This window comes from Anopheles aquasalis, chromosome 2 (genome assembly GCF_943734665.1).
Source record: "Anopheles aquasalis chromosome 2, idAnoAquaMG_Q_19, whole genome shotgun sequence".
In the NCBI taxonomy this organism is placed as follows: Eukaryota; Metazoa; Arthropoda; class Insecta; order Diptera; family Culicidae; genus Anopheles; species Anopheles aquasalis.
Window position 1 is genome coordinate 60,282,987 of NC_064877.1, and position 27,748 is coordinate 60,310,734.

Below are 27,748 nucleotides of genomic sequence, written 5' to 3' on the forward strand. Positions count from 1 at the left end.
TTTAATGTCGCAATGCCTTCTCACCAAACCGAATCGGTGTGGGGTGGTCATAAAATTAAAACCCCCGAGTGCAGTTAAAGTATAATCAAAATGAGGTGTTTAAGACGCTAGCTTTGACTTACGGGCCGGGGGGAGGTTTCGGATTTCCGATTTATTTTTATCCTTCGAGTATTAATGTAATGTTTGTTTATTCATTCCTTTCGAACTCTCTCTCTCTCTCTCTCCCTCTCTCTCTCTCTCTCTCTCTCTCTCTCTCTTTCTCTCTCTTTCTCTGTTCCTCTGTATCGCAGTACTGCTCGACACGAGTATCACCCACCAAACCAGAAGATCACTATCGGGCCGTATGCCGGGCGCTGGTGACCGAAACGCTTGAGCTTCGAACGTTCCTACAGCGAGTGTGCCAGGGTGAGGCGGAGGTGTTGCGGTTAAAGGCGCAAGCGGAAACGACCGGCAAGGAGCTGGAGAAGATCCACTTCAACGATTGGGTAAGTCGATCACTAACCAACGATAACGGCTCGTAATCTTCCGACATAGACGAATGTTCGCCTAACTACAAACTATTCCGATCTTCTCCGAAAGTAATGCAGAATGGATCGTTGCATTACAGTTCTCCCGCTAAGGGTTCTACCGTTAATTTTAACAAAACAATGGCTCATTTGTAAGGATTTTTTTTTTGCGAAACTGTCGTATTGTAGTTTAATTTTACAGGAATTTCAGGATACAGTTTGATTATCTGTATCTGCACAAATACAGCCCGGGAATCATTCCCGGGTAGGCATGCCAGTAAACAAAACACTTTTTGTTTTATGCTCGATCGTGAGAGATGAATAAATCGACATTATTTCGATACATTATTAGTTCCTCGAAGTACGTTCAGCCCGGTTTTTTTTGTATTTGTGATGTTTTCCATTTTTGGATGCATTTTGAAGCTTGAAGAGTGATGGTTTTTAATTATGTTGTTTAAATAGACGAGCCTAAAAGTATCAACAAAGGTTACATAAAAAGATCGTAAGGATCAGTCCAGTGGGTTTCATGCTACAATGGAGACCGGTATTAAAGTGTTTCAATATTGTTACATAATATTTCATAAATATGATTCATACCAACAAATTTAGTAATTAACTACAAAACAAAAATAAAATGAGTTGGTCCCCCCAAATTGATTTATCAGAAGTAACTGCCAACGGAACAGATGAGCTTCAGCTCTTCACGATTATTTCGTTCGATGCGATTGGCACATAAAAATAGGAGAATCGAAACCGCGCCAAACTCGAACCAAATGCTAATCGCAGCACGAGCACATCTGCATGCGAGATCATGGGTTGGGAAATTGTTGGGAATTGCTTCCAATCGCTCGCAGTTGAAGTTGGATTTTCCCTTCGCTAGTTGAGATCCCCTTTCCCTTTTCTGGCTTACTTGCTTGCCTGCTGCTGATCCGAGTCGAGACGACCGGCTTTCCGAGATTTTTGCCAATTTAATTCAATTATTTTAATTGTCCCGATCGCAAATGGAGCGATTGATCGGCACCGGCATGCGGTGAGTGATTAAGAGGGCTGACTGTGTTTGGCTCTGTTTTAGCGAGCTCCATGTTTTCCCTCCCTCTTTTCCGTTATCATGGCGATGGATTTAATTTTCGGAAAAGCCTTCATCGAATTGATCTGCTAGGATTGGTGTAATTGGAACCACCCCTAGCAACCATGCTGGTTGAAATGCAAATCAACATATCGCGCTGGCAATGGTGTGGCATGTTTCACCGAGAGTACACCGGCGATGGCAACTGAATGCACGGTTCCGGAGGCTGTTCCGTTGCTTTATCAGCTGGCTCGGTTTAAAACGGATTTTGCGAACAGTTTTATGAGTTTGCTACTGATTCCGGTTGAATAACTTTCTCACCTCACAGCTGTCACGATTGCAACAATCAGCGTTCAATGAAAGCACCAAATGTAACACTCTTCCTACATCAATGTGATGTCATTTTCCCCCAAACTTTGCGCAAAGTCAAAAAGTGAGAAAATATCTAAATGACCTCAGGATCTTTTTTTTGCATAACATCGCCTTCGGTTTTGCGGTCCTTCCTACAAGAAAAGCCGGCTTGCTGTCGGATTTCCTGCACTACGAGGTGTGGAAATGTGCGAAATATCATAATCTAGTTTGATAAAAATGAAACCATAAAACGGTGCCATGCGCTCGAAAGCGCCACCGGCAGGAGAAAGGTATTTTTTGGTTTAAATAACACACTGCGACCACGGCGTAACAAAAACGGATGCAAAAAGATCGTTCGTCAGCTAAAAAAAAAACAGACAAAAGCTCGTAATAAATTAAGCAGCAAGTCGACCTCCCCCGGCTCGTGTTGAATGCGCTTTGTTTTGTGGGCGCAGACAGCGCAGACATATTTAATGCAAATGTTTGCCGGTCGAGCATAGCCAAGCGATGCCACCGAGAGCTCGAGGACATAAAAATCATCCAGCGCGACCGGCGCGCTCTGTGTTCATCAAATTAAGTTGGTTAATGCCTCGAAACGATGCCACGATCAGCGCATTTGACCAACGATCTTTGCACGCGAGTGAAAATGCAACGCGGATCGTGTAGCAGCATCATCACCAGTGAAAGATCCACCGTGTGCGGGATGTCAATGCCTAAAAATCATGTTGTAACAAGCGTTTGCTCAGCAACGGCTTTCGATAAGGCAAAGGCGCAAATGTAAATCAAGATGCTATCGGATTGGCTTCGATTGAACAAATAGATAAGCGTTGCTTTTGAGCAGATTATGCTCATGTTGCTTTTTACGAGGCGGTTTATGGAATTTTAATTTTCGAAAATCGTCTCCATCGTCCCCTTATTGTACAACAATGAGCTCTGTCTCGGTGTGCACGTACACCTAGCCCTTGAGATGAGAAGGTCACGAGCAAGCGATCGGCGTGCGATGCGCCAGAGAAACCATCCTCGATCGATCGTTTCCTTCCGATAAAGCTCGCGCTCGCTCACGCTCATCAAAACGCCTAACGAACGCACGCACTAAGTGATACTCGAAAACAAGAAGCTCAGAGTCAGCAGGGTCTGGGTCTGCCGGGGAGGGGGCTTCGAGCGCACCGCCAGATCGGCAGCCCACGATTAGGGCTGCAATTTTCCTAATCATTTCCGTTCCGACCAAACTCCAGCCGACAAAACCACGCTGGTACCATTTGAGCCATTTCAAACCTTCTCCTTCAGTTCCGCAGACAACAGTGGCTGAAGATGTTTTCCGGGGGGGCCTTTGGGGAGGCGCACCAGTTTCGCAGAATTATGCTCAATTACCATAGAAAGCGTCACTAAAATGAGACTCGATGTGCGGTGGCTCCTTTTTTTTATGTGAGCCACACACAGGGCGATCGTTTGTCGCTGTTTATTGCTCTGCTCTCTGGCAAAGTGAAGCGTGTACCGTCTTATCATTATGCTGGCTGACTGGAGTGATGAGTTGGATGAATTTGGAAAGTCAGCAATTTGTCGGCAACTTGTTGTGACTCTTGCTCTGTAGTTAGTGTTTGCAGATGGCCGATTAGAGTACATACGCTTCATTTCGATTCAATTGCCCCCGCTGCTTGCCAGCGCAAACGACAAAGAACTTCAACGATAGCCACCGATGAACCCTTCGATTGCGACAATGTAACCGAAATGGCGTAGCGTGGCCTGAAACGCACCGAGAGGACGATTAATAATTCTTTACTTTCCATTTCCATTTTTACCTGCCTTTACTCCCGTTTGGTCCAGTGCCAAATCATAGATCCACCTCACCGCGTCTCGTTTGAAGCATAAAAATGAAGGAAGCAAATGGTGTTCGGCTTCGCGGCAAAAAGGGAACACAATTTCTCCATCGAGCGAACGAACGAACGAGCTGATTGGATTCGTTCCAGTTTCCCGTTCCGTTCCCGGGCGTATGTGGACGCTCCAAAATGTGTGTTCTGTCCCCTTTTCTCTACACTCTGCCCATGGGCACCGCACCGGGCCAACCAATGCTTCAATGTTTTCCCCTCGTGGCCTCACCCCCTTTTTGTTCATCTGGCACTCCATTCTCCTGTCAGACAGTGGCGCTGTGGTGTGCGCACTCCATCAGTGGTTGCGTAAAATGGAGCCAAAAATGCACCCGAAATGCAATCTGCAACGGCCGGCCGGGAATCCGGCCAGCAGTCCCGGCATGGTGGCCAGGGCCAGCGCGCTGACGCGTGTGTTGACGTGTGCGGTGCGGGTGAAGGTGAAAGTCGGGTCCCATTCGTTGGTCGGGCGTCGTCGTCGTCGTCAACTTGTTGCCGTTTGCAATGTTGCATCCGGTAATTAAAGGATTTTGTTTTTTGTGAGAGGCTGGCTGGCTGGCTGGCTGGCTGGTACGCCAGTCCTCTCAGCGAGCGATTGCCGGATCTCTCAAGTCTCGCAAGCCGAACCGAGAGACAGACAGAGAGACAGAGAGACAGACAGAGAGAGAGAGAGAGCACGAGACAGAGGAAACACACAACATGATGTTGCGGTTCGCGTCGTTCTTCTTCTTTCTTTCCCGCCAATTTCTGGGAGAAAAACTTGTTCCTGCAATGCAAAGCTCGAAAAGCGAAATAAAAGGAGGAGCTGCAGGTTGCAATGGCAGTGGCAACGGCCACCATGGCCACCGCAACGGCAGTGAATGTCGAGCCAAAGCTTCTACCAAGCTCTGGTAACCGCGGCGTTCACCGGTCGATGCGTCGCCGTCGATTCACCTGCGAAACCAGCGGAAACCAGACTGCACTCGGGGAAGGGGCGCAGCGAAGGAAATCGCATTTCTTTCTGCCATCCTCACTTCCCTCCATCCGCCGCCCGCCCCACCCCCTTTCGAATACAGCGATAACAACAACGGCACCAGCACTCGCATCTCGTAACGAAGCGACATCGTACCCTCGGGATTCGGGCGCGGCCGGGGGGGAAAATTGATACCAGGGGACCAAGAGGAAGGCGGTACACTGATAAGGTAGTGGAGAAATGGCGATGGGGCGAGTTGCGACGTCTGCGAGGCCAAAGAATGTACTTTCATTAATCTTCGAATAATACATTTCGGGTTCGGGAATCGCGTCTGGTGCGAGCGGGCGCGCGCGCGCTCGCACTGGCCGCTGATTGCATATTTTATGCTGGCCAGGACTGCGACGTGCCATTGTCGAGGATCGTTAAAAATCAACAGATGAATTTGCCGGCCCCCCTCCCTTCCTTTCTTCTCTCTCTCTGTCTCTCTGTCTGCGTTGGCTTCTGTGGTGCAGTGCCGGATTTTAATGTAAGTTTATGCCATTGTTCTGGAATGCTGCCACCCTACCACGTTAATGGTGCCGCTGGTAACGATCTACTATCTCCACCGTTGCTGCTGCTGGCCGACGTGTTCGACGGTGTCTTTATTTTTGGGTTCCATTTCGATTGATTTCGTTGGCACCGGCGCACGGACAATCAGGCGGACGATCAGAGAATCTGGCAGGCACTGCAAGTATGAAATGTTGGTAATTAGAAGAAAAAAAATGGCTAAACAATTATGATCGCTCCATTCTCTGTTTCTCTTATTTGTTTTCATATTTGTTACTTAGTTTTTTTTTCGGTCAATTTTGCATTGCATGCATTTGCATTGTGGTTGCATTTTTCCGATTTAATTTTTGGATTAATAATTTAATGTTCAGTTTCCTCGCTCACCACACATACTCGCGCGTACAGAGAAGGTTGTTGCAATTTCCTTCGCCGGATGCATCCATCTTTTAAAGCAGGAGAGTGAACACGATCGAGCTCCCGGCGGCTGCCCTTAGGCGTATCATCGTCGTCATCGTCGTCGAGTACGACGACGTGTCCCTTTCCCTTGGCCTTTTGCGAATCCACCTCCAGCTTATTTATGGCTAGCTTCCCGCGCGATCGCGTCTCGATCACTTGCTTCCAATCCCAAACGAACGAACGAACGAAATGACAACAGCGTCTTCGTCGTCGTCCAGGAAGACGGGAGATGATGAAAAATCCTCCTCATCCGTACGGCCCCTTCTCCGGGAAAACAGTAATCTATTTCCGTTTCCTCATTTTCATCGCACTCCGCGCACTAGACCTGGGCGGAACGCAGCGAACGAACGGCCACGGACGGGTTTTGCTCGTTTGTTTTATCGAGGAATGTGAAAAAGATGGATTATGATGATGATGATGGTGGTGGTGAGCAAGCGCTCCACACCCTTGAATTCTTCCATTCTGTCCAGGCGACCATCCGATGAGACGATCGTGCTCTCCGTCCGGATGGTGATCATTCCGCGCCGGCAAGAAGATGATGATGATGTGCTCGCGATGATGGCTAATAAATAAATGAACCACGCCACCGCGGTTCTCGAAAGGAAGTCAAGTGATCCGGAGCAGGTCAGTAATTTCGATCATTCGGACGCGCGGACACGTCGGCACAGGAAGGCCGGGACCGGGAATGTAAAAAAAAAATGAAGAAGACGACATCATAGAGTCACCGCGCAGATCCTGCGTTCCTTGGAGGCCTCTCTGGAGTAGATTAAACAGTTATTGGTCACGGTGTTCGGTCGGCATCCGTTTGACCGCTCGGCGAGTACCGTCTAGCGGCAAACCATAAATCAGGAGCTCACTGTTATGCCCCCCATTGGCCACTATATTTGCACGACATTTTGCCTTTTCAATCGTCCGTCGTCGTCGTCGTGCTCGCTCGCTCATTTCGCTACCGCGTTCGTCGCTTGCTCGCGCGGTGCGATCCCGCGATGATCACTTACAGCGCCAGCACTCGACAACCGTTTTCATAAGCGGATTAGCGGCACGTACAGACACAGACAGACACTCGTAGACTCCACTTTCGGTAACTCAATACTGCGTGGTTGATGGAGAAACTTGTCTCGATGCCTTCAGTCTCCCCCTTTCCGTTCCCTTTTCGGTGTTTCGGTGGCCCTTGTGGAGCAAGAACTGGCACCGGGCAGGACGGGCTTGTGCTTCAAACCATTTAGCAAAAAGGGTGATTTGTTCTGGTAGCGGTTTGTGCGGCATTCTGCACAGAGCACGCGCTCACTCATTGCTGCTCTGTGGTTAGTGTGCAATCGAGTGCAAACGCAGCAAACGGTGACAGCTATGGCCAAAGGGGCGGTAGTTGATATTTGCTTTAGTGATTCATGCAGATTACAAGCTTATGAAATATTGGCCAACCGGAGAACCGGTACGACGACCACGGTGACGACGACGACGAAGCCTTTCATTGTATTGGCAGTCAGTCCCCGTCCCTCGCCAGACGGATGGCCGATTTGGCGCCTTTTTGGCATTCACCTGATTGGTGCACGTCGTTGCCCGGGTGCACTTTATGCTTTATGCCAGACGAACGATAATTAATTACTTTTCGATGTCGCTTGTTGTGCGCGCAATTAATCAAACGCGACGCATCGTCCTGGAATGTCGTTATGCGCGAAGGGAGGCGTACAACGGCGTACAAACACTGTTGCACCGTGGCCAAGCGTGAGGCCACACACTTGCTGCTTGCCGTGTCACAATGGCGCAGCGGGTCACCCCACCGGTTCCATAATGTGAATGCCATAAGCTTCGGCTTCATCCACGCGACCGCGAAGCAACCTCTCGAACGCCTGCTCCTTTTCGATTAGCATCACGCGATCGTGAAAGGGTCGCCCCAGCTCATGCTCGTGAAGCTCATTTCGTTACGCATTCCATGGAACATGTGAGGCCCACCCCCTTCGTTCGTTCTCGATCCTTTCAGCCTTGGTTTTAGTTACTTTCTGTTTCTTCGGTTGTTTCAGCATTCATTTGCGTTGTTTATAATTTTGCATTATAAGTTTTGTTGTTTTGTCGCCCAATATGCTAATTGTTTTCCCCAAACTTTTAGGCCCGCTTCTGGATGCAAGTGGTGGACGAGTTGCGGCGCGGTGTGCGTCTGAAAAAGATCAGCTTCTCCCGCACGCCCATCGAGTACGAGCTCACGCCCTACGAGATCCTGATGGAGGATATCCGTTCGAGGTAAGCAGCGCCACATCGACTTTAACCTTCAAACATCGCTTCAAGTTTTTACTTTAGAGTGGAAAAAAATCAAATTTACAAGGTGTATGCATATCAAACCGACGTTTTTGATTTGCGAAAAACCGCTTATTCTTTGAAAGTGGAGAAATCAAATATTCTCCAAAGTAATGGCAATCGTTAGCTACACATTTTAACCATCTGTTAACCTATTTTTAAATGCCTTGCCAAAAAAAAAACCGCCTATCTGGAACATTTTTTCAAATTTTCGTCAAAAAGGAAGCGCTGCTCGGCCAGTACTTGTCCCAACATTGCAAATGAATGCTCATCTGATAGAGTCAAGTCTAAAGAATTTGGTAATTGTTACCTATTGTGGCTTTTGCCGTGTCCTTGGGCGATATTCCGCACTTTGCACTGTGTTTCAGTGAGGGCAAGCCCACCGTAACCTTCAGTAAGCATTCGATGCGGTTCGATCGAAGATTTTTTCAAATGGAGGAACGGAATTTTGAAACGGAACTTGGCATTTAATTCGCAATAATCATTTTTGTTATAGTGTTATATTATAAAAATTGCACACCAATTATGTTTATCAGATGCCTAATGAACAAAATAAAACGCTGTGACTAACTTAACAGCTCCGTTTGATGGAGATATAGCTTTAAAACGCCAAGGTCGGTTTCATACGCATAAACCTGGTAGCTCTTAGCTGCACGATCCACTTTTCGATTTACCTTCGATTTTCCCATTCCCTGTCGGAATCTTCTTACTTCTACTTAATTATCTACCCCTTCATCTCTCACTTCGCTCTCGCTACAGAAAGTACAATCTACGCAAGGTGATGGTGAACGGAGACATTCCACCGCGGGTCAAGAAGGACGCACACGCCGTCATACTGGAGTTCATCCGATCGCGGCCCCCTTTGCGCAAGGCCTCGGAACGAAAGCTAGCACCGGCACCGCTACGATGGGTTTCCACCCCTCGGGAGCAGCTGCTCGACTCGATCCGGAAAGGGCGCGTGCTGAAGCCGGTCCATCCGAAGCTGAAATCAAGACGTAAGTAAACTCGAAACATTTCCATTTCCAATCGGTCACACGCAAAACGTTGCACACGCTGGACTGTGCGTGAAATGAAGCCGCTAATTGGTGCGTAATGGATCGGCCACCAGTGACACGCTCCTAGCCACGATGACCTTAATTGAGGTTTAATAGTTCAATTTAATCACACCAACTCCTCGCGTCCAGGGTGGCTGGCTAGTGGTGGCTTCCGGCTGCTACTGCTGCACCGACAAATCGTCACGATAATCCCGTTAACGCAGCAAGGCGCCCGGTGGACGAAGGTGCAAGCACGCAACGTGCAACGAACGTGTCAATCATGCGCCACTCCACTCCCCCTCAGGAGTGCGTGTCTACGTCATCGGAGGGTGAGAAGGGGGGGGGGCTGCCGACAGGGATTTATTAAATTAATAGCAAAACGTCAACAATTTCCTGATGATTAATCGTCTAGCCTGGCCTGGCCTGGTCCGGTTCCCCTTTTGCGTTTGGCCCGCCGGCCACCAGTCGCACCGTAGCGGTACCGTTCGCTGGGCCCGACTCTGGGCCACGGCAGGTTGTTGAACGGAATCCGGAACCAGTTTTTCGGACGAGGGAGAGGACGGGAGGCTGTTTCCTTCCCTTTTTTTTTTTTGCTTCGTGGCCGCGGGGTAATTGGTTGGCCGTATCATTTAGCAGCAGCCAACGGACCAAGTGCGTATCGGAACGTGTTTTTTTATTCCCCCGGGCCCAGTTCCTTGGTAAGCGTTAGTTAATCGTAATCGGAAAACCTCCGGAAACGTGACGTATGGTGGTGATAGTAGCCACGTGGGGACCGAGCACACGCCACTGCTGAGCTATTTTTAATCTCTTCAACCAAACGGGGAGGTTCGTCGCCAAGGCGTTCAAGTCTTTCGTACGCGACGCGCAGAGAGCTTAGTTTGTTGCGCGCCAGTAGTTGTCCGGTGCAATTAGTATCCGATAATGTGATGCGTTATTGTTGGGATGATTAGATTTCCCCTCCTTCCTCCTCTCCCACCCAGTGCTTTGACGCACTTTGCCCTCTAGGCCTGTCCGGGGATCAGGTGCGCTTCGAATGGAACAGCATCCGTTCGGTGGTGCCCCCGGTGGACGGTAAACCTTCACTTTCACCTGATGCTGCTGCTGTTGCGTGGAATGATGGAGATCAGCCGAAAACATATCATAAAATCGGCCACGACAGGGCAATGGGGTGCGTTTTGCATATTTCTCAAGATCCCCAAGGCCAGTTTAGGGCTCTCTTTCGCTCTCTATCGTTGTATGCGTGTCCGTGCCCGCCTCTTCGATTGTGATTGAGTTGTCGCTGTTTTGCAATTCTGCATGTCAATCTGCTTGGCACTTGGCACTCACTCCAGCATCCAACGACCGAATGTGCATCTCCCATATATATAGGATCGTACACCGCACTCCAGCGAGCCCCCCCTGGATGCGTGGGAAAACTATAATATGCAAAACATTGATCTGCAACTCCATCTGTGTGCGAAAAAACGAACCGAAACTTTCAAACCATACGCACCATATATACTCTCCGGTTGCAACCGGATCGTCTCGGTGAAAGAATTCCCACCCCCCCCCTTACCATGCCACCTGATCGACCTGACGGTTGCAACAATGTTTCCAAACCCACATTAGCTAATCACGTTCGCGTGCAATGGCAGCCCCCCAGGTTTGGAAGGCAACATAAACCTCGTGGTGCGATGCGAGTACGATCAGCTCGTCAGCATTGAAATGCTTTCGTTCGGTCTCACATCCTGGATCACGCGGGATGATGGTACGTCGGCCTCGTTGGGCCAGAAAGCGCGACGTAATGACTTTATTAAGCCGCAACCTCGCGCGCGCGCTCGCACACAACGCTCGATGATCTCCACCCAGAGTTCGTTAGCATATTTTAATGTACGCCAGAGAGCGCGCGCATGCGGCATACCGTGTGGCCGCCGGGGGATTTGCATGTTTTCTTCGCACTTTTTCCCATCAAAAATCGGAGCTGCTGTTGCTCCAAAAACGGGTGAAAGGGGTGCGCCGGGCCCTTAAACCCCCCGGGGGTGAAAATTTGGCATTTCCACTCACGGGCTCGGCCCGCGATGATTAATGATCGTCGCAGCACTTCCGCCACAAGCAGCAAGCTTGTGCAAACAGAAATTGATAAATAATATGCGCGCGCGCGCGCGCGTCCAACTTTTGAATCAAATTTATATAAATTCCCATTCATCAAGCCTCTCATCAAGGTCTCAGGTCTGCTTTCCGCGCGTGTGTTGCGGTTGCGTCAAAACAGACAGACAGACAGACAGTCAGACAGACGGAGCCACAGTTTCACTACATTTCACCGCCGAACTCAGGCTCATAATCAACGCACTTTCATCATCATCACCAGCAGCAGCGTCAAACTCATCCTCATTCACCTCTGCAATCATTCTTTCCATCTTCCCACATCTGCAGGGTGCAATCTGTTCACCATTTCCACCATTTCCAGTAGCACGCAGTTGCTTTCCGTTCCTTACATCGGCTACTGTAAGTACTTTCTGTGCCGTGATGGTGATGGTGCTGAGAGAGAGAGCGAGTAGAATTGGTTCAATGTTTTGTTCCGTTCCTTTGTGTTTGTTTCGATTGTAATGTTCTCCGTCTGTCTGTCTGTCCGTTCGTTCGTTCGTCATCTGTTGTGGTAGCTGCTAGAAGGTTCGCGTAGCGTAGCTCTTGTCTGCATGTCTCCTTTCGATCATCATCATCATCATCGGTGATCACTGTAGCTGTGACCATTCGCATGTGTTCTCGTTACGTTCCATCATCAGCAGCACTCGTTCAAAGAAGGGATTTCAAAAGTGACGCGTGCCCTCACAGGCTCTTCAAAGAATGTGGCACTGAAGTGCTGGAGTGTTGCTCACACCCCAGACAAGTCATGCACTCGGCTGCATTCAACGAAACTCGACGACCTCTCTCCGCGGTGCTCGTACGATCGAGCTTTGACATCGGACGTCACTCAACGGGAGGTCGCGATCGACCCAAAAGGGAGGGCAACGGGGAGGGGAGTGACCCAGATCCATCGACCACATTGATCTGATCGCGAGGGCTACCTGTCAACGCGCATGGGCCCCTTACTCACAGCCACCGTGACAGGCTTGCCAGCGCCAAGTATTGATGCGTAAACACTCTAACAAGGGGGGTGTGGGGGGGGGGGGGTCGTACTGTGACGCGCGATCATTTATTTAGATCTAAGTTATGCAAATGAACTGGATGCTCATTCTTGTGGCACGGTGGGCTGGACTCACTCGCAAGGTCACAAAATGGCGCAGACTAGAATTTGCAACACGAGCCAACGCAAGGCAGTAGCAGGTTGACCTCTGGCCTCTGGTCCGGACAGGTGAATAAGTCAGTCCACAACGACTCGCGTGGCCTCTATCGAATCGGAAGTCGCGTAAAGCAAACAAAGGGAGAGAGAGACCGAATCCGTCTAATAGAAAGGTAAAGCGAGGTGCCCTCCGATGCGTCCACCACGCGAGCACGCGTAATTATGTTACCCTTCCTTCTTTCTTTCACTAAATTCCTTCCCATTCCGGTGCCGAAGACATGCCAACAACCTTTTTCCGGTGCTAAACATCCTCTCATCCATCTCTTCCGGGTCTCTGCGGAGTGTTGTAAAATGGGGAGGCCGGGAAGGTGAGCTCAATTGGCTGGCCATCCTCTACCTCACCTCACCGGAGCCCATCTCCGGATGGGCGCAGTTGCAATTTCCTTTACCTCGGACGCAACGGAACGGGCCCGTTCCGATCGGGATGTTGTTTTCCCCGGGATCGTCGTTTTGTGTTTTTTTTTCGGTTAAAATGAAATGCTTTATGCTCTCTTTCTCGCTCACCCTCTCTCTCTCTCTCTCTCTCTCTCTCTCTCTGTCGTGATGATGATGATGATGATGCTGCCTTGTGGCGGACATGATGCCCCTTGCATCACCCCCCCGCCTCTTTGCATCGGGAGCATCGAAGATTAATTATCGATGCCATGTTGTTGGCATGTTTAATGGGGGTCGCTTTTTGGGGTGAGCGAGGCAAGGAGGAGGTGGAAACTGGAGTGGTGAACCGTTTGTCTCACGGGAAGCGGCGTCGAACGTCGAGACGCTCGTCATTTTGGAGGGAAAAGAGTGGTCCGCAGTGGTATCGGTGGCCGCAGGAAGTCACGACGAAGCGATTTGTTGTCGTTGTTGTGGTGGCTTGATCCTCCTCCGTCAGATCGCTCTGATTGCTTGTGCCAGTGTCAGTGCCATTGATGAGAACTGGTGGTCTGCACGTGTCTGTGTTTTACTTCTGTAAGTTTTAGGCAATCACGTTTTCGCGATCGGATGCTGCTCCATCCGTTGTCGTGGAATGTGCCAGGAACATTCTTCTTCTCCAGAGCTCGATCGATCACAGAACGTCAGAGCGACAAGCTGTAATCGTCGGTAGCAAAACGGGTTATGGAAGCTAGATAACGGACCAAAACAGTAGCCCGGAAGATGTGGTTCAGTGTAACATAATATTTCGCTTTCGATCTGGAACGACGGCGACGACAACGAAAAGTGTTCCGGGTTCCACTGGAACCAGAAGCCAGCTAGCAAGCCCCTCTGTCACTCAGTCAGTCAGTCGTTCCGTCATCTGCAGACATCCCGAACGATGCTACCCTATTTATCTCCAGACGCCTTTGGTCTAGGTCACTGGATGCTTGCTATGGATCGTGCACGATTATATAAGATCGTTCTGCTTCGCTCCGCTCCACTACGCTCCACTCCGACACGCCAGGAACTGTGGGAAAAAAGCTTTGGTCTGTGCCAATTGTTCCTTTCTTCAATCGCGGCTTCATAGTTCACACTGAGGCGGATGCCAAGGTTGAGCATCGATCCGCCAGAGCGCCAATTATGTAACAACCTTCTGTTCCGTCCCGTCCCATAGTAGACAAAGGATGATTCACGGGTGGCCATCCTGAACCTTTTTGGCCACCCAAAACACCGGCACTCATGCTTGATAAAAAACGGCGGATCCTATCGCGCTGAGTGCGCAAAACAAATGAGTTCAACGAACTCAAGACAGCGACAGAGGGCGAACGAACGCCAAGGAATGTCTTCGCTCGGAAGCACCAACAACCGGCCCCCCGGGGGGGGGGGAAGAGGGACATGTTTCTGATTTCAGGTTCCAATTATCGATTCGCAGATTAGCGCAGAACGACACCATGGCACTGTGTCTCTCTTCCCCTCTCCCTTTCTCTCTCTCGTTCGCTCAAGCTTATCTTTCTGAAATGGACACTGAGACCCCCGAGATGCCCGTGATGTTCCCTCACTAATTAATACATTTACCGACCGAGGAGACGATCGGCGACGCGAGCGCGCGCGCGCCCCTCTATAGAAATGGCCACTTTATGGGGCGTCATCTGTGTCATCGTCGTCGTCGATGGTCTGTCGATCGCCATTTCTGCAACCGAGCTGAGCATCGCTTCGCATAAAGAATACAGGTTAATCCCCTGGTCCCCTCGGGACAGGGGGATGAAACCAAATCGAAACGGAACGAAACGGAACAGATCGGAACGGGATGATCGGCGAGATCATAATTTGTGGCACATTATGCGAAGCGATGGCGTTCGGCGGCCATCATTTTGGGTTCGGTATGCGGTTCGGTGATCGGTCCTCGGATCCATGGACCAATGGTGCACTATTGGACTCTCGAGAGAAAAGGGCCTTCGTGTCTCGTGTGGTTAACGAGGCATCCGAGGCAAGACCGCACCAAAAACCAAAGTGGTGGCCGTCGGCGAGAGATCCAAATTTATACGGCAACTCTCTCAACTTGATTCTGTGGTCGTTGATTACGGCAATTAATGCTCATGGATCCCCCTTCATTCTCCCCCTTTGTTTTTTGGGATGTTCCATGGAAAGGTATCCCGAAAACAAACAGCAACGAGCATTAGTTGACTGAAAACACGATACATCATGCTCCTAATGAAGATGATGGCACGCGCCACGGGCTCTGGTGTGCATATGTTCACCTTTCGAGATTCATAATTTCCATCGCATAATCAGCCAGTTATGATCCCTCGAGAAGAAGGTGGAGTAAGGGGAGGGAGAACGATTATTTTCTCTCGAATGCGACTTTTTGCTGACTTGGAAAAGGGTTCGAAATTTGAATACGCGAATGAGCGAGAGAGTGGTGTTTATGTAAGGTTTGATGGCTCACTTGCGTTCACCTAATGTGTTTCGGTTGGAAAGAACAGTCTCTTGCACAGAAATAAGAGCATTTACATACATGAGTTCAAACAATAAGATCGAGATGCAGCTCAAGGACAAAGCGCGCTTCATGCGAGTTGAAGATCGAATAATTCCGCCTGCCTTCAACATGCTGGAACGAAATGATCCAACGCGTTCTTCGTTTCGCAGTTCCTTCTTCGTGCAGCATAAAATGTTGAATCTCCTTTTGGACCCTTCCGCTCAATCTCGATACTCGATCAGCATCATGCCGGTACCGAGCGAGCAGAGGATGGCTTCACAACTCATTCACGCCTCCCGAACGCACCCAACATCCCACACAGCATCAGCATCCCTCCCTATCAAACGCAGAAGAAGAAGAGAAATGTGCCAGAGGTCATCCACGATGGCACGATGCACTCCGAGCAAGGTGCACAACACATACACATGCGCACGAAAGGGGGTAAGATGGAAGAATGGGAAAACTGAAAAGAGGTGGATGAGAGGGTCTGCAACGATCGTCGTCTCCCAACCTACCACACGACGTGGGACACGACTAACCTACATTTCGGTACCTCATCTCCTTCTCCTCCTTACCACCTCGATGATCATCGCGTTGGAGGTGACACAAAGCCCTTCGCTTCACTCCAATCTTTTCCCTTCGATCCCTTCGATGCTGGCGGACGATCGTTTATGAGGTTATGATTCATTATCATGCTGCGGCTCACTCCGTTCCCTTGCCCATTTTGTTTGTCTCACTTCACGGACTCCACGGCCTCGATTCATATGCACCTTTGGGAGAATGCATTCCTTCAATCGGCTTATCGGCTTTGGTCAATTGAGCCATGAGCGTCTGGGGGTGGCAGGAGGTGCTCTCGACTGAAGTGGATCCGATATGTCTTTCCCTGATTGCTTTGTTTGCGGCGAGGAACGAGTGGTTTCATCTAACGATCTCTAATTGAATGCAGATCCACTCCTTAGGGTGTTGGACAGATGTTGTTTGATATTTTGAATTTAGAGGAATTCATGCCTGAATACAGGGAATTATTTCTTTTTAAGCATAAATTCTTGTTGAATAAAAGTACTTTAAAATCATACATCCGGCTCACAATCAATCCCTAAAATGCATCTGCCGTGCGCTCTTAACGCCGAAAATCCACCACCAACATCGCTCGTTGCCTTCATCAACAACAAACAATAAACCACAACCACAACCACAACAACAACAACAACATAATTACCATAAACACCGTCCCTAATGATGATGCTTTCGGGATGGAGAATCAAGTGGTTGGGTGGTGAGGCGCATCGAAGAAGCATTTTTCTGGCGGGGAGCGGAATAATGTTGAGGAGACATCTCGCGATTGGATGTCATCGGCATAAGCGCATCGCACCACCGGCCCCCTAGCGTGTGTGCATGTGTGTGGGCCAGTGGGTCTGTGTGCCGAGGGTCGATAAGATCGATCCCGAAGGGCCCAATGCCGATGGACCTCAATTTGTTGTCCCCCGGGAGAGAAAGAAAGAGAAGCCCTTCGATTCGATTTCGGTTTCGTTGCCCCTGGCCCCCTTTCTTGGGCCAAGTTTTTGAGGTCTGGAAAAGGAAGAAGAAGAAGAAGAAGAAGAAGAAGAAGAAGAAGAAGAAGAAGAGGCTGATTACCGGCCACGCGCGCGCGCGCGTCGATCGGTGTTTTGGGTTGGGCTAATAATTTTATCTGAAGTTATTGATCATAACATAAGCTATGCTGGATGGTGGAATTGTGGAGGCACGGAGGTACCGTGGTTGAGATCGCGGTGTCACCTGGGCCTCTCTCTCTCTCTCCCCGACTCCGGACCACAGATTAACACACTTTTAACGAGGAGCGCGCGCGCGCGCGCCCTTCCATTCAGATTCCAATCCAATTTAAGGCCACGGGCGTCGGGAGTCCAACACACGGATAGAGCCCCGGGCACGGCACGATAATCTTATTAATGTCGACGAACCACACACGGAACCGCAGGTTTCTAATTGGCACAACAAGGGTCCACACGACGCTCTTACGGCGGGTGGTCCGCCATCTCGCGCCAAAGATCTTTACTCCGTACGCATATTCGACCCGGAGAGAAATCGGATCATCCGCCAGGACCATCCGTCCGGAATGGCTTAATTCTGTTCGCAACCGTTCCACCTTCGGATTGGAATGTTGATCCAGATTCTAGGTTCGACCTCTTATCACGCACCCAAGATCACCTGGGAACAACTGTTTTAAGACGGACCTAAAGGAGGGAAGCCCCAAGATCCTGGGAAGTCCCGTGGTTGAAGTGTTATTGTTCGAACGCGGTGGATCGCGATGGCGCCCATTGGGGGAACACTATGAAGCGAAAACGCCAATCCATACATTGTAGCCCCGAGGTATCGACCGTTAGACCCTCTTCTAGCTTGTCTTTTGTACCATTTTTCCTCTTCAACAAGGGGAACACTACGCGAATACCTGTCATGACAAACCGAAAGACGTTCGTTTCCCTCGCGGTTTGCACACGTACACGTCAATCATATTCAAGCATCCAACGACGACGACGACGACGACGACGACGACGACGACGTCCTCCTTCGGCTATTGATACTTCCATCATGCCATCCCCGGGCCAAAGGAGCCCCATCGGGAGATGAAGATGAATTAAAATAGAAAATGCGGAAAATGTTCGACGCGCAAGAACGCACGCGGTCGCGGCGAATGAGATAGCCCTTTTTGGCGTGGAAGAATCTCTCTCTCCCCGCCAGCCATTGAACGGTCCTGTTGTTCAGCGGCCGTACGCAGCCTGCGGTGCACAAAAGGAGTACCGTGGAGCCTCGCGGAGACGTACGAGCTCGGTGAGGGGCGGTGCTGCACATTACAAGCTTTGACATCGATCCCGGTGTAATTATGAGCGGCACCCCATTGATCCCCCTGGATCCACCAGACACCGAAAGAGCAAGGACGATGATTGATAATGACCATTTATGAGATGCGATGTGATGATCGTTGCTGCTCCAACGCAATACCAAGTGCCAATGCGAGCTCTTAGTGCCGATGCGTGGCGATGACTCAATTAGTGGAGCCGGAGTGTGGACCACGGACGTCGGAATCGGAATCCATCCATGCGGCAGAACAACTTTCGCCCGGTGGCCCGATCGCAACGGAATGCAGGCGGTTTTTTTCGCGACAAAAAAAAACACCTTCAAAAAAAAGAGAACGTCCTGGGAACGCTTGTTATGTGAAACTCCGTTCATCGAAGTGTGCCAGGTAGTATTGACGGGTGGCCTAATGTGAAGGAAAGTGTGCTTCTGTCAATATGGCTGCGCATCACTTTCCGTTTCGGAGGCGTCGCGGTACTGGAGTAGTTGGCAAACAAGTTGTATTTCCGAGTGAGCTGATCGTGTGATGATGGATTAGCCGATGGGCATCTAATCTATTTACCGATTGGTGATCGATTGCCGTTGCTGGATTCGTGCACAGTGTTCCCAGGGGAAGCGTACTCCGAGTGGATGTTTTGCTGTTTTGTACCTTCATGGAAGAGTTGGTTTGATTGTTTAACAAAAAAGGCTTTCGAGGCAACTAGCGATCAGTCCGCTGTTAAAATGAATGAAATGTTTTAAATTCGATTTTATAAAATTAATTTTATTTACGATTTAAAAAATCGTCGACCCACAGCTTTGATCTTCGCGCTTGATCATTTTTGTTGCGCTATCTCTAGACGCATCGAATTGAACCGCACTTTTACGATCGTCATAATTTAAAAACGGGTTCTGCGTTCCTTCTGTTTTACTACTTTAGCCACGGCCATCGTCGTCCTCATCGATCGCTGCATCGCACAGTTTTACGATTATCGAGTTTTCCCTCCCGGGAGATATCCAGATCGATCCTCGTCTAGTATCCGATCGATTGATCTCACGCGGCCACACAGTCACTGCATTGCAGTCCCTCGCACCTGGCCGTTCTATTGTGTCATAAAAATCATAGACTTCCAGCTTTTATGGAGACAATTTTCTTTCTCCAGTGGGGTCGTTGCAACCGTGGCCACACTCCTGGCTATCGAAAAAAAAAAAGGGAACAGCGGGAGCAGCAGCTGGTGGTTGATTATTAAATTAAATTATCTCGAGGGTCGAGGGAGAACATTCTTCGTTTTATGATGGAAAGAGTTCTTGAGGCCAATGAGCAGCGTGACCACGAATTGCCTCTTCCTGGGAGGTTCCCCGCGGAGGGAGAGTTGATTGAGAAGCGCACGAAAGAAGAAACACTAATTTATAAGTTTAATTCCGGCTCATAATAGCCCTTTCTTCTCGCCAGCCACTATTCTATGCTCTATCACTCACCATGGACGAGCCCTCGACGATGTCCGAAAGGGACAGACGGTAATGGTATGCAAATGCCCTGTTGTCGAATGAGCCTCCTCTTCCTCCTTCTCCTGGGAATGGCCGCTTCTCGCGCTCCCCGCAGGCGGCAATTCCAGGCGTTCGTTATCGCACGCTGACCATCTTGATGGATGGCAGGTTTACGTCGGAAAATGTCCCATTCTTGCGCCGGATACCATTTACCGTGTACTGCGAACCTCGTTTGGTTCTCCACGCCGTACGACGTCATCCAGGGTAGCGATGCACCGATGCACCGGACGGTCTTGCGCCTTTCTCGCGAACGGTTATGCGCTTCACACTTTTCGGCATGATGTTACGCAACAGACACATACACACCCCTCGATCGCCCTTTCTCGTCCGGTCAATTCCGAATGGAAGGGAAGGTGGATGAGCTCCCCATCACCCCACATCACTGGATTAGTCGCCATTTCGCCATTTCGCATGCCATTTTCGGTCGCGACGAACCTTCCTTCTCGCTCAGACGCACTCGCGGTCACCTTTGAAGCTCATCTTGAGCGCGCCACCGGAACAATGTCTCATAAACAAGTCAAAGACATTGGCCCGTGGCTCTGGCCACATCCCGCTAACCCCCGGGAGGGCCTTCGTGGGGTGGATTCGTCGTCGTTTAGTTAGACTTATTTGTCGTACCCCGTGAGGGAAGAAATTCGCGCACAGGAGAGCAATTCTTGTGCTGGCCGTTTTGCTGGCAAACTTTTTAGGATAGGAGTGCTCGTCTCTATAAATTGCGCCACCAGCGGGAGTAGCCAGCACGGCTCCTGGTAATGGTCACACGAAAGCGAAAGGGACTCTGGGAATGTAAATGAGATGCAAATCGGTGAATGGTCGCTTGGGTATGATAGTTTAATTTCAGCTGGTAAACATTCCTAAATGCCGCCTTGGAGTTAGTGAAGCGCCTAATCGTTGAGTTATCGGTGGGAAAGTTGGAAGCAAACTCGCTAGTGATCGCATCTTGAGCTGAACATTCGTAAAAGTTACTCTCGTTTAATACACTCTAAGGATTTTGTGCTTCTATGTAGCCGATTTTTCTTCTTTCCAAGCGAAATTGATTTGATAACATGCCGATGAGACTTGGAGTGGGTCGCGACCTTCGGCAGGAAGAGGAATTGTTGCGCAAAATAGAACATCAGAATTAGAACTAGAACTAGTGCAGTAGTAATGGCCAGCCTTCCATTTGATTTCCTACTGACTTATCCGTGAAGTTGCCTCTTTATAAAATGACGGCTGTAAGTCTTTGGAAAACATCTTTTAGCTAATCTTTTCTTATTCCACAATGCACGTTGAACCATCAGCCTCAGCGGTCAATTCAAATCGAGCTTCGCATGTTCGCCACCCAACGGCGCTAGTACAGTTGCTCGAAACTTTCCTATAAAACTGCTGGAATGAAGTTTCGAGCTATTTACGATTTGAATCGACCGTTTTTGAAACCGGTTTTTGATTTTCATGGACATTTTACTTTGAATCCCTCAGAGCTAGGTGAAGATATACTTCTGAAAAAGCAGCCGTCGCTTCAATCACGGGAAGCATTTTTGCATGAAATAATTGTTTGCTCCGCGCAGAATTATCTAAAAATCGATTTTCTTTTGTTAGAAAATGAGTTTTGAATCATTCGATTGTTGGTTGTACTTTGAAGAATGTAAAAAAAGAAGAGAAATTTATGAAAAACAAGCGCTATTCTATCGATTATCTAGCTAGGGATAGTGTCCGATTGTCGATGAGGGTGAACACGCAGAGAAACCTTTCTCTGATTGCCAGGCCAGACCTCCATAAAACCATTTATAGAACCCTTCTGACGTGTCCTTTGGCCTCGCAACGCGATTCCAGCTGGACATGGTTCTGGTAAATAAAATAAAAACTAATCAATTCACTCCCACTAGCCCACCGTTCTGCCGTCTCGCTAGTTAGCCAGGGGTCCCGACCACGAAATTCAATTATCCGCTCATCGTCAACTATTTGACGGATGGTTTGACCTTAATGCCCCCGACCGACCGTAACGTTTATTACATCAACATCGTCCGAGGATTAGGATCAGCAGCAGAAAGAGGGAACACGATAGAAGACGCCACTGGTCGGTAAGGACGAAAAGAAAACCGTTCCGTCCACCGGTCCGGGAATAAATTATTTCTCGTTGAACGCTATGAACCGCACTGCCATCCACACGGCGCTTATTACGTAGATAGAAGAACTGTGACCGCAATCGCCAGCGAAGAGCCGCGTAGCAGCAGCGAGGCATCAATTCCTGGAACACAATCACATCGGTTGTGCGGTTGTGACGTAGGTCGGTTGGCGAAACACCAAATCACAAAAGGATCTAGCGACAAACACCTACGCTCGTTACCGACACGGAACTGATCCACCAACGGAGAGACATTGTCGGTCGGTCGGTCTACTTCCAAAAGTGTGAAATGGAGTCGCTTCCATCAAATGGCCGTGGAATATCTGTTATCCTCCAACGACAACAAATGATTCGCTTCATCACGAGCAAAAGAAAAACCGAAGAAAAACCTTCTCGCGCGCACACACCAGTTGATGGAGCAGCACGAAAGCTCCAGGTTTTTCCGTGGCGCGCGCTCGAATGACGTCGTCGTCGTCGTCGCGGTAGCCGCGGGCCAAAAGCTCGTTGGTGGGATGCGATGTGTTTGGGGCAGGGGGATGGAGGCGAGGATGTCCGGAATTTATGCTCCCCACAGCGTTCCGGCGATGCCGTTGGACTTCAGTTCAGTTGGGGCCGAGATTCGGCCGGTATTCGTTGGGTTTTTACTTCGTGCTCGGTTCGTGTTTTGTGGTTGATATGTTTGCATCTGGCTGGCACACTGCTGGTGTGGTTTGACCAAACAAATGCGCACAACGATCAGAGCGAGCCGCATGTATTGTGTTATAGTTTGTTAAGCATTTTGTGAATTTATACTGCACCGGAACAAATTACATAGTTTGTGAACAATCGTGTATCAAAAGATTCGTCCAACCATGGAGCTGGATTGAGTGTTTACTAATCGCGTGGATCGAATATTGCTCTTCGGTAGTACAACGATGGATTACATAAACTTGAACGCTAAGCTGCGCCAGTTAGCCATGGGAATGACAGGTAAAGTGTGCTACAGAAATAGAATGGCCGCGTGATGATGAGATGTGATGTTGCATGTTACCGCTTGCCGCTAGGGAATACATTGTGATCGATATCCCGTGCCCTCGGTATCAATTCTAGCGCAAGTCGTAAGGGTTAAGAAGCTTAAATGCCAGCAGCCTTCAGGTCACGTTCCTGTCACGCCGGCTCGATGCACCGGAACAAGGCTCCCGGAAGCCACTGATAAGGTTATAAGGCATTCGAACAGGAAGGGAAAGCATGTGCCGCTTGCTAGCCACCCGAAAGCCATGATAGTCACGAAAGCTTCACCCCAAAAACGGAACGGTTGACCCGTCCACCAACACTGACCCACCTTTCACTATTTGCAACCATTTAAAAGCCGGAGTTGATAGAATCAAATTCCAGGCGAGCGGGCGGCTGCAAGCGAGCAGTGTCAGGGCACCGTAGCCCGGAGGCGTTTATCATGATCGTCGCGCTCTGCCAGGGAACTCTACAGTTATGTCCGCTATCGGACTGTTTTGTATGGCTGGGAAGGTTTCGGGATTCAGACCCGAACCCGAAAATAAAATCTGCATCTTGGACATTTAAAAGTTTTATTTCTTCGCTTTGGGAACCCATTCGCGGGTGACCGATTTTGTGTTCGCCACGCGGGAGGGACACAGGTCGGAGTGAAAGTGATGTGGCTAAAAGGTAAGACGATGACTGGATGCCCCGTTCGTTGGCGTCGTTGAACTCAACCCGATGGCAGGTATGAACCATTGGCATGCCGGACTTGAATTCTTGGGCGCATTGTGAAGGCTTCCCGGTTACTGCACGGTGGCTGCACGTGTTCGCGTTGCGTTTGTCACACCGTCAGTGTCCGATTGCTAGTATCGGTGGAAGAGTAGATAAACCTGTTTGGGTTTATTGTGTATTTTGTTTCGAACATTTTGCCACTTCAACCGGTTAATGCATTCCAGTGAAGGAGTACAGTAGAGAGAATGTCTCTCTCACTGGATGTCATTTCTGCTAAATTGTAACACTTTCCACGACGTCACGCCACGGTCCGATGCAAAGTAATCGCATGATGATTGATTGGAGAAAGCAATCAGCAAAGGGGAACAATCACCAGTGAGTTATGCTTCACCTGTGCAGAATCGATTTTCCATCAATAATGGCAAGCGAGCATCGTGTGCGAACGGTACAGAACCAGTATTGTGAGCCTCGTGGAACCAACAACCATCTACCGGCGCATATTGTTACGCGATCCAGTGAGTTGTTGGGACGGTGCTCCAATCGCTGAATGGCCACCCCTAGACGACAATGTTGGCCTCGAAAATAGCTAAATTGATGGTTTGCGTGTTATGAGATCGAGCCATAACGGCCGGTCAGGGCCTCTGCCACAGCGCCAAAGGTTCAGAGCCTGACAGAAACGGCCGCTCGTATCATGCAGGATTATACATCCGCCGTGTTCGAGGCGGTTCAGCGCGACGGAAAGGGTGTTTCATATAAAAATAAATAAATATCACCAATTCAAGGGGAGCCCTATACCGGCGGGACTAGCGAGCCTTCTGTTGGCCAGAGAAATGGGCGTAAAGATGATGAGGAATAAAACGACAAACGAATAACGAAGAAAGCTTTCTCCGATTCGGAAATATGCTGCAATCGCGGTTACCAAAACTGGAGAGAATTACAATTTATTAGCCTTTCGTTGGTGAATTGCTATTGGTTTTGGAAATTTTTGTCTTCTACCAAACCGGAATCACAGGTTGTTCCTTTCGCTTGGGTGTAGACCCTTTTGAATGTAACGAAAGGAGATGCTTTGGGATTTAAAAAAAATTAAAAATCCGGAATACCCTTTGAGCCTCTAGACAGCTTCCGTAATTTATAATGTTGGTTATTTCCTGACTCCATATAAAGTCAGAAATTATCGCTTTAAAAAATACACGGCGGATCTACTATGTTTCATTCTATAACCGATCTTATGTGGCACAATATATCAGGAGCAGCCACTTGAGATCGGCAAGGCGTGCTAGACATGATTGCAGATAAGCTCAACCCTCTCCCAGATGAGTCACTTTGATACAGCTGTATGGTTGACTACCGGTCCAGTGGTGCTTGTTTACCATGACAGTCTTTAACAAATATGCTCAAACGTATCGCATCAAAACCTGACAGCTGATAATACAATTGAGGGCAATTTCTTCTTATGTCCAGCTTTTTGATTTGCGTTCAGCATTGCATACTATCATAACTCCTCGCAACTGCTCCATAAAAACAATCTGTTATCACTGTAAATTACTTCCGTTTCGCTCTGATAACATTATCAATGACGACGATTTTGGAGGTTTGCCGCAAGTGGCTCCCAGTAGATTGCAAAAGATAGCAAGCAACCGGGCACATGTGTCAGTATTTGCCAAAAATGGTAAATTATTCAACCTACAGGATTATGGGTTTTGCTGCGGCACAAGCATTGTTTTCGTTTGACACAAGCGGTAATTCCCAAAGTTGTGTGCCGTGAATGAATATTTAATTTCCTTTTCCACTTCTGTACACCGGCTTGAAATGTGATGATATCGTGCCTGTCGTATACGTTAACCGCTCGATGACGACGACAACGACGACGATGCTACGCTTGCGACTGACACAAATCTAACCGATGTCCTTCGAAGCCTTACCATCGCCGAAGGAAAATTGATTTCCGCGTGATAAGGGACAAGGACGGAGAGATAGCGAAGCAAAGAGAGTAAGTAATTATAGCAATGTGACCATGGAGTCCTTGCTCTCTGGCGTAAATGTAAGAAAACGCGAGAGAGCGAGAGCGAAAATGTATTATGTACATGCAAGTAGTTCAGTACATAAACGAGAAATGCACCTCGGAGAAACATGAAGGATACTCACATTTGAATGCCAAGGTCGTGAACTTCAGCCAACGAAAAGTGCATCCGTTTGCTCCACATAATCTCGAGTGTATGCACAGCGCGCAGGACGTCCGTGATGTCACAGCACATTTGTGATGTAAGCAGAAGTGTCTGTATGATCCTTCAAAAGGGTACATCACCGATGCAGTTGTTTGAACCGGAAGATGCGTCACTTATACCTTCGAGTGTGTGAATGGATGTTTGGGATTTCCAATGTGTGCGGCGTGGACCCTCCAGACAGTCAAGTGCCCCTATCTTCCACGAGAAACGCGGTGTGTTTGATGGCTATGGTCAGTAATGACCGCGTGGGGAACCAGCGTGTGTCACTCATTGTTTGAGCACGATAAAAAGCAATTATGATAAGCGTCTGATAAGAAGAGCAAGATGAATAATTTGATTAGAGGTGATAGCACCCAACTGGATCGCACGCCTATTGCACCGGTATAAAATGGGGACCAAGCGTGCCTTCAGTCTACAGACGATTGTGGATAGTAACCTCAGACGGAGTGTCCGTGCAGTTAATCAAAAATGATTAAATCGTTTAATAAGCGCAATTGTGTTTGTCTGGCCCTTGCGCTACTGTGTCAAGTGATACTCATCAGTGCAGAAGTTGAGCAGAATGTTACTTTAACGACAGATGGAACTGTTCCTACTACGGCATCTACAGTGGATTGTTTCCCAACGTGCACCACGCCGTCATTCAACTTTACGGACCCTTTCCCGACCGGCACAACGCAAGATGCGAACTGGACCACACCGTACTACAATTGGACTACTCCAAGTCAGAATTGGACGACTCCAGATTGGAACGCCACCTGGATACCCACGGGATCTACTCCAGATGCTAACTGGACGATTCCTCCTGTGAATTGGACTACTCCAGACTACAATTGGACTACTCCGAGTCAGAATTGGACGATTCCTCCTGTGAATTGGACTACTCCAGACTACAATTGGACTACTCCGAGTCAGAATTGGACGACTCCAGATTATAACGCCACCTGGATACCCACGGGATCTACTCCAGATGCTAACTGGACGATTCCTCCTGTGAACTGGACTACTCCAGACTACAATTGGACTACTCCGAGTCAGAATTGGACGATTCCTCCAGTGAACTGGACTACTCCAGACTACAATTGGACTACCCCGAGTCAGAATTGGACGATTCCTCCTGTGAATTGGACTACTCCAGACTACAATTGGACTACTCCGAGTCAGAATTGGACGACTCCAGATTATAACGCCACCTGGATACCCACGGGATCTACTCCAGATGCTAACTGGACGATTCCTCCTGTGAACTGGACTACTCCAGACTACAATTGGACTACTCCGAGTCAGAATTGGACGATTCCTCCAGTGAACTGGACTACTCCAGACTACAATTGGACTACCCCGAGTCAGAATTGGACGATTCCTCCTGTGAATTGGACTACTCCAGACTACAATTGGACTACTCCGAGTCAGAATTGGACGACTCCAGATTATAACGCCACCTGGATACCCACGGGATCTACTCCAAATGCTAACTCCACGCTTCCTACTCAAAATCCCACGGTTGATTGTGCACCGACCTGCACTACACCTTCCTTCACCACGCCGTTGCCGACTACCATTACTAGCTCAAACTCTTCTTTGAAGAGAGGATCTAACGCGCGAAAGTCACTACGAAACTCCCATCCACGACACAGGGCAGCTTTTAACTCGCACGGAAAACTCAAGCAACAACAGACAAGAGCTTCTTCCGATCCGCAACAAGATCTTCCTGAGGCAAATGTGTTTCCGAGGAAACGGCTGCATTATCGTGCAAAACATTTGAATGATGATAGCAATGAGAGTCGGTCGGTGTAAAAACAAAGTGATGAGATACAAATCATGACTGCATTAATCTTAACACATCAAAGCAGTTTTTTCAGCAGTACACCATTGATCACAATTAGACATTGTAACAGACGCAATAGTAATCAAACTCGTATCTCAGATGGAAAATTATAAGCAAGAATCTTGATAAACTCGGTTACTGATTACAAATTTGGTTTTTCGTTGATTGGAATCCTTGAAAGAGGGGCGACACTATTGTATACCATCCTAGCCTTTTGCCCCTTCATATCTTCTGCCAAGGCGCCGGCGCTCCATCTT

General features: G+C 48.8%; 2 protein-coding genes across 9 annotated transcripts in view; both read left to right on the forward strand.

Annotated features, from left to right (window-relative positions):
* LOC126572733 (protein spire) overlaps positions 1-27,748 on the forward strand; it is a 113,729-nt gene that overhangs the window by 74,383 nt on the left and 11,598 nt on the right. For 4 of the 5 annotated variants that reach the window (XM_050232279.1, XM_050232283.1, XM_050232281.1 and 1 more), the window contains exons 6-9: positions 291-485; positions 5,438-5,470; positions 7,850-7,980; positions 8,794-9,029. In XM_050232279.1, coding sequence (XP_050088236.1) covers positions 291-485; positions 5,438-5,470; positions 7,850-7,980; positions 8,794-9,029 — 595 coding nt within the window. The remainder of the gene's footprint in view (positions 1-290; positions 486-5,437; positions 5,471-7,849; positions 7,981-8,793; positions 9,030-27,748) is intronic. The other variant, XM_050232282.1, reaches the window with a different exon arrangement.
* On the forward strand, positions 26,135-27,640 carry LOC126572734 (DNA-directed RNA polymerase II subunit RPB1-like). 4 transcript variants are annotated; one of them, XM_050232284.1, is made up of 2 exons: positions 26,135-26,659; positions 26,807-27,640. In XM_050232284.1, the coding sequence occupies exons 1-2, from the start codon at positions 26,135-26,137 to the stop codon at positions 27,458-27,460; spliced, it is 1,179 nt and encodes a 392-aa protein (XP_050088241.1). In that variant the 3' UTR covers positions 27,461-27,640. The 4 variants fall into 4 exon arrangements, with proteins under 4 accessions (XP_050088241.1, XP_050088245.1, XP_050088247.1 ...); XM_050232288.1 differs by having other exon boundaries at positions 26,930-27,640; XM_050232290.1 differs by having other exon boundaries at positions 27,056-27,640.

Coding starts and splice junctions, on each gene's coding strand:
- LOC126572734 (XM_050232284.1), top strand. CDS start 26,135: ATGATTAAATCGTTTAATAAGCGCAATTGTGTTTGTCTGGCCCTTGCG. Junction 26,660..26,806: donor ACTGGACGATTCCTCCTGTG/AACTGGACTACT, acceptor ACTCCAGACTAC/AATTGGACTACTCCGAGTCA.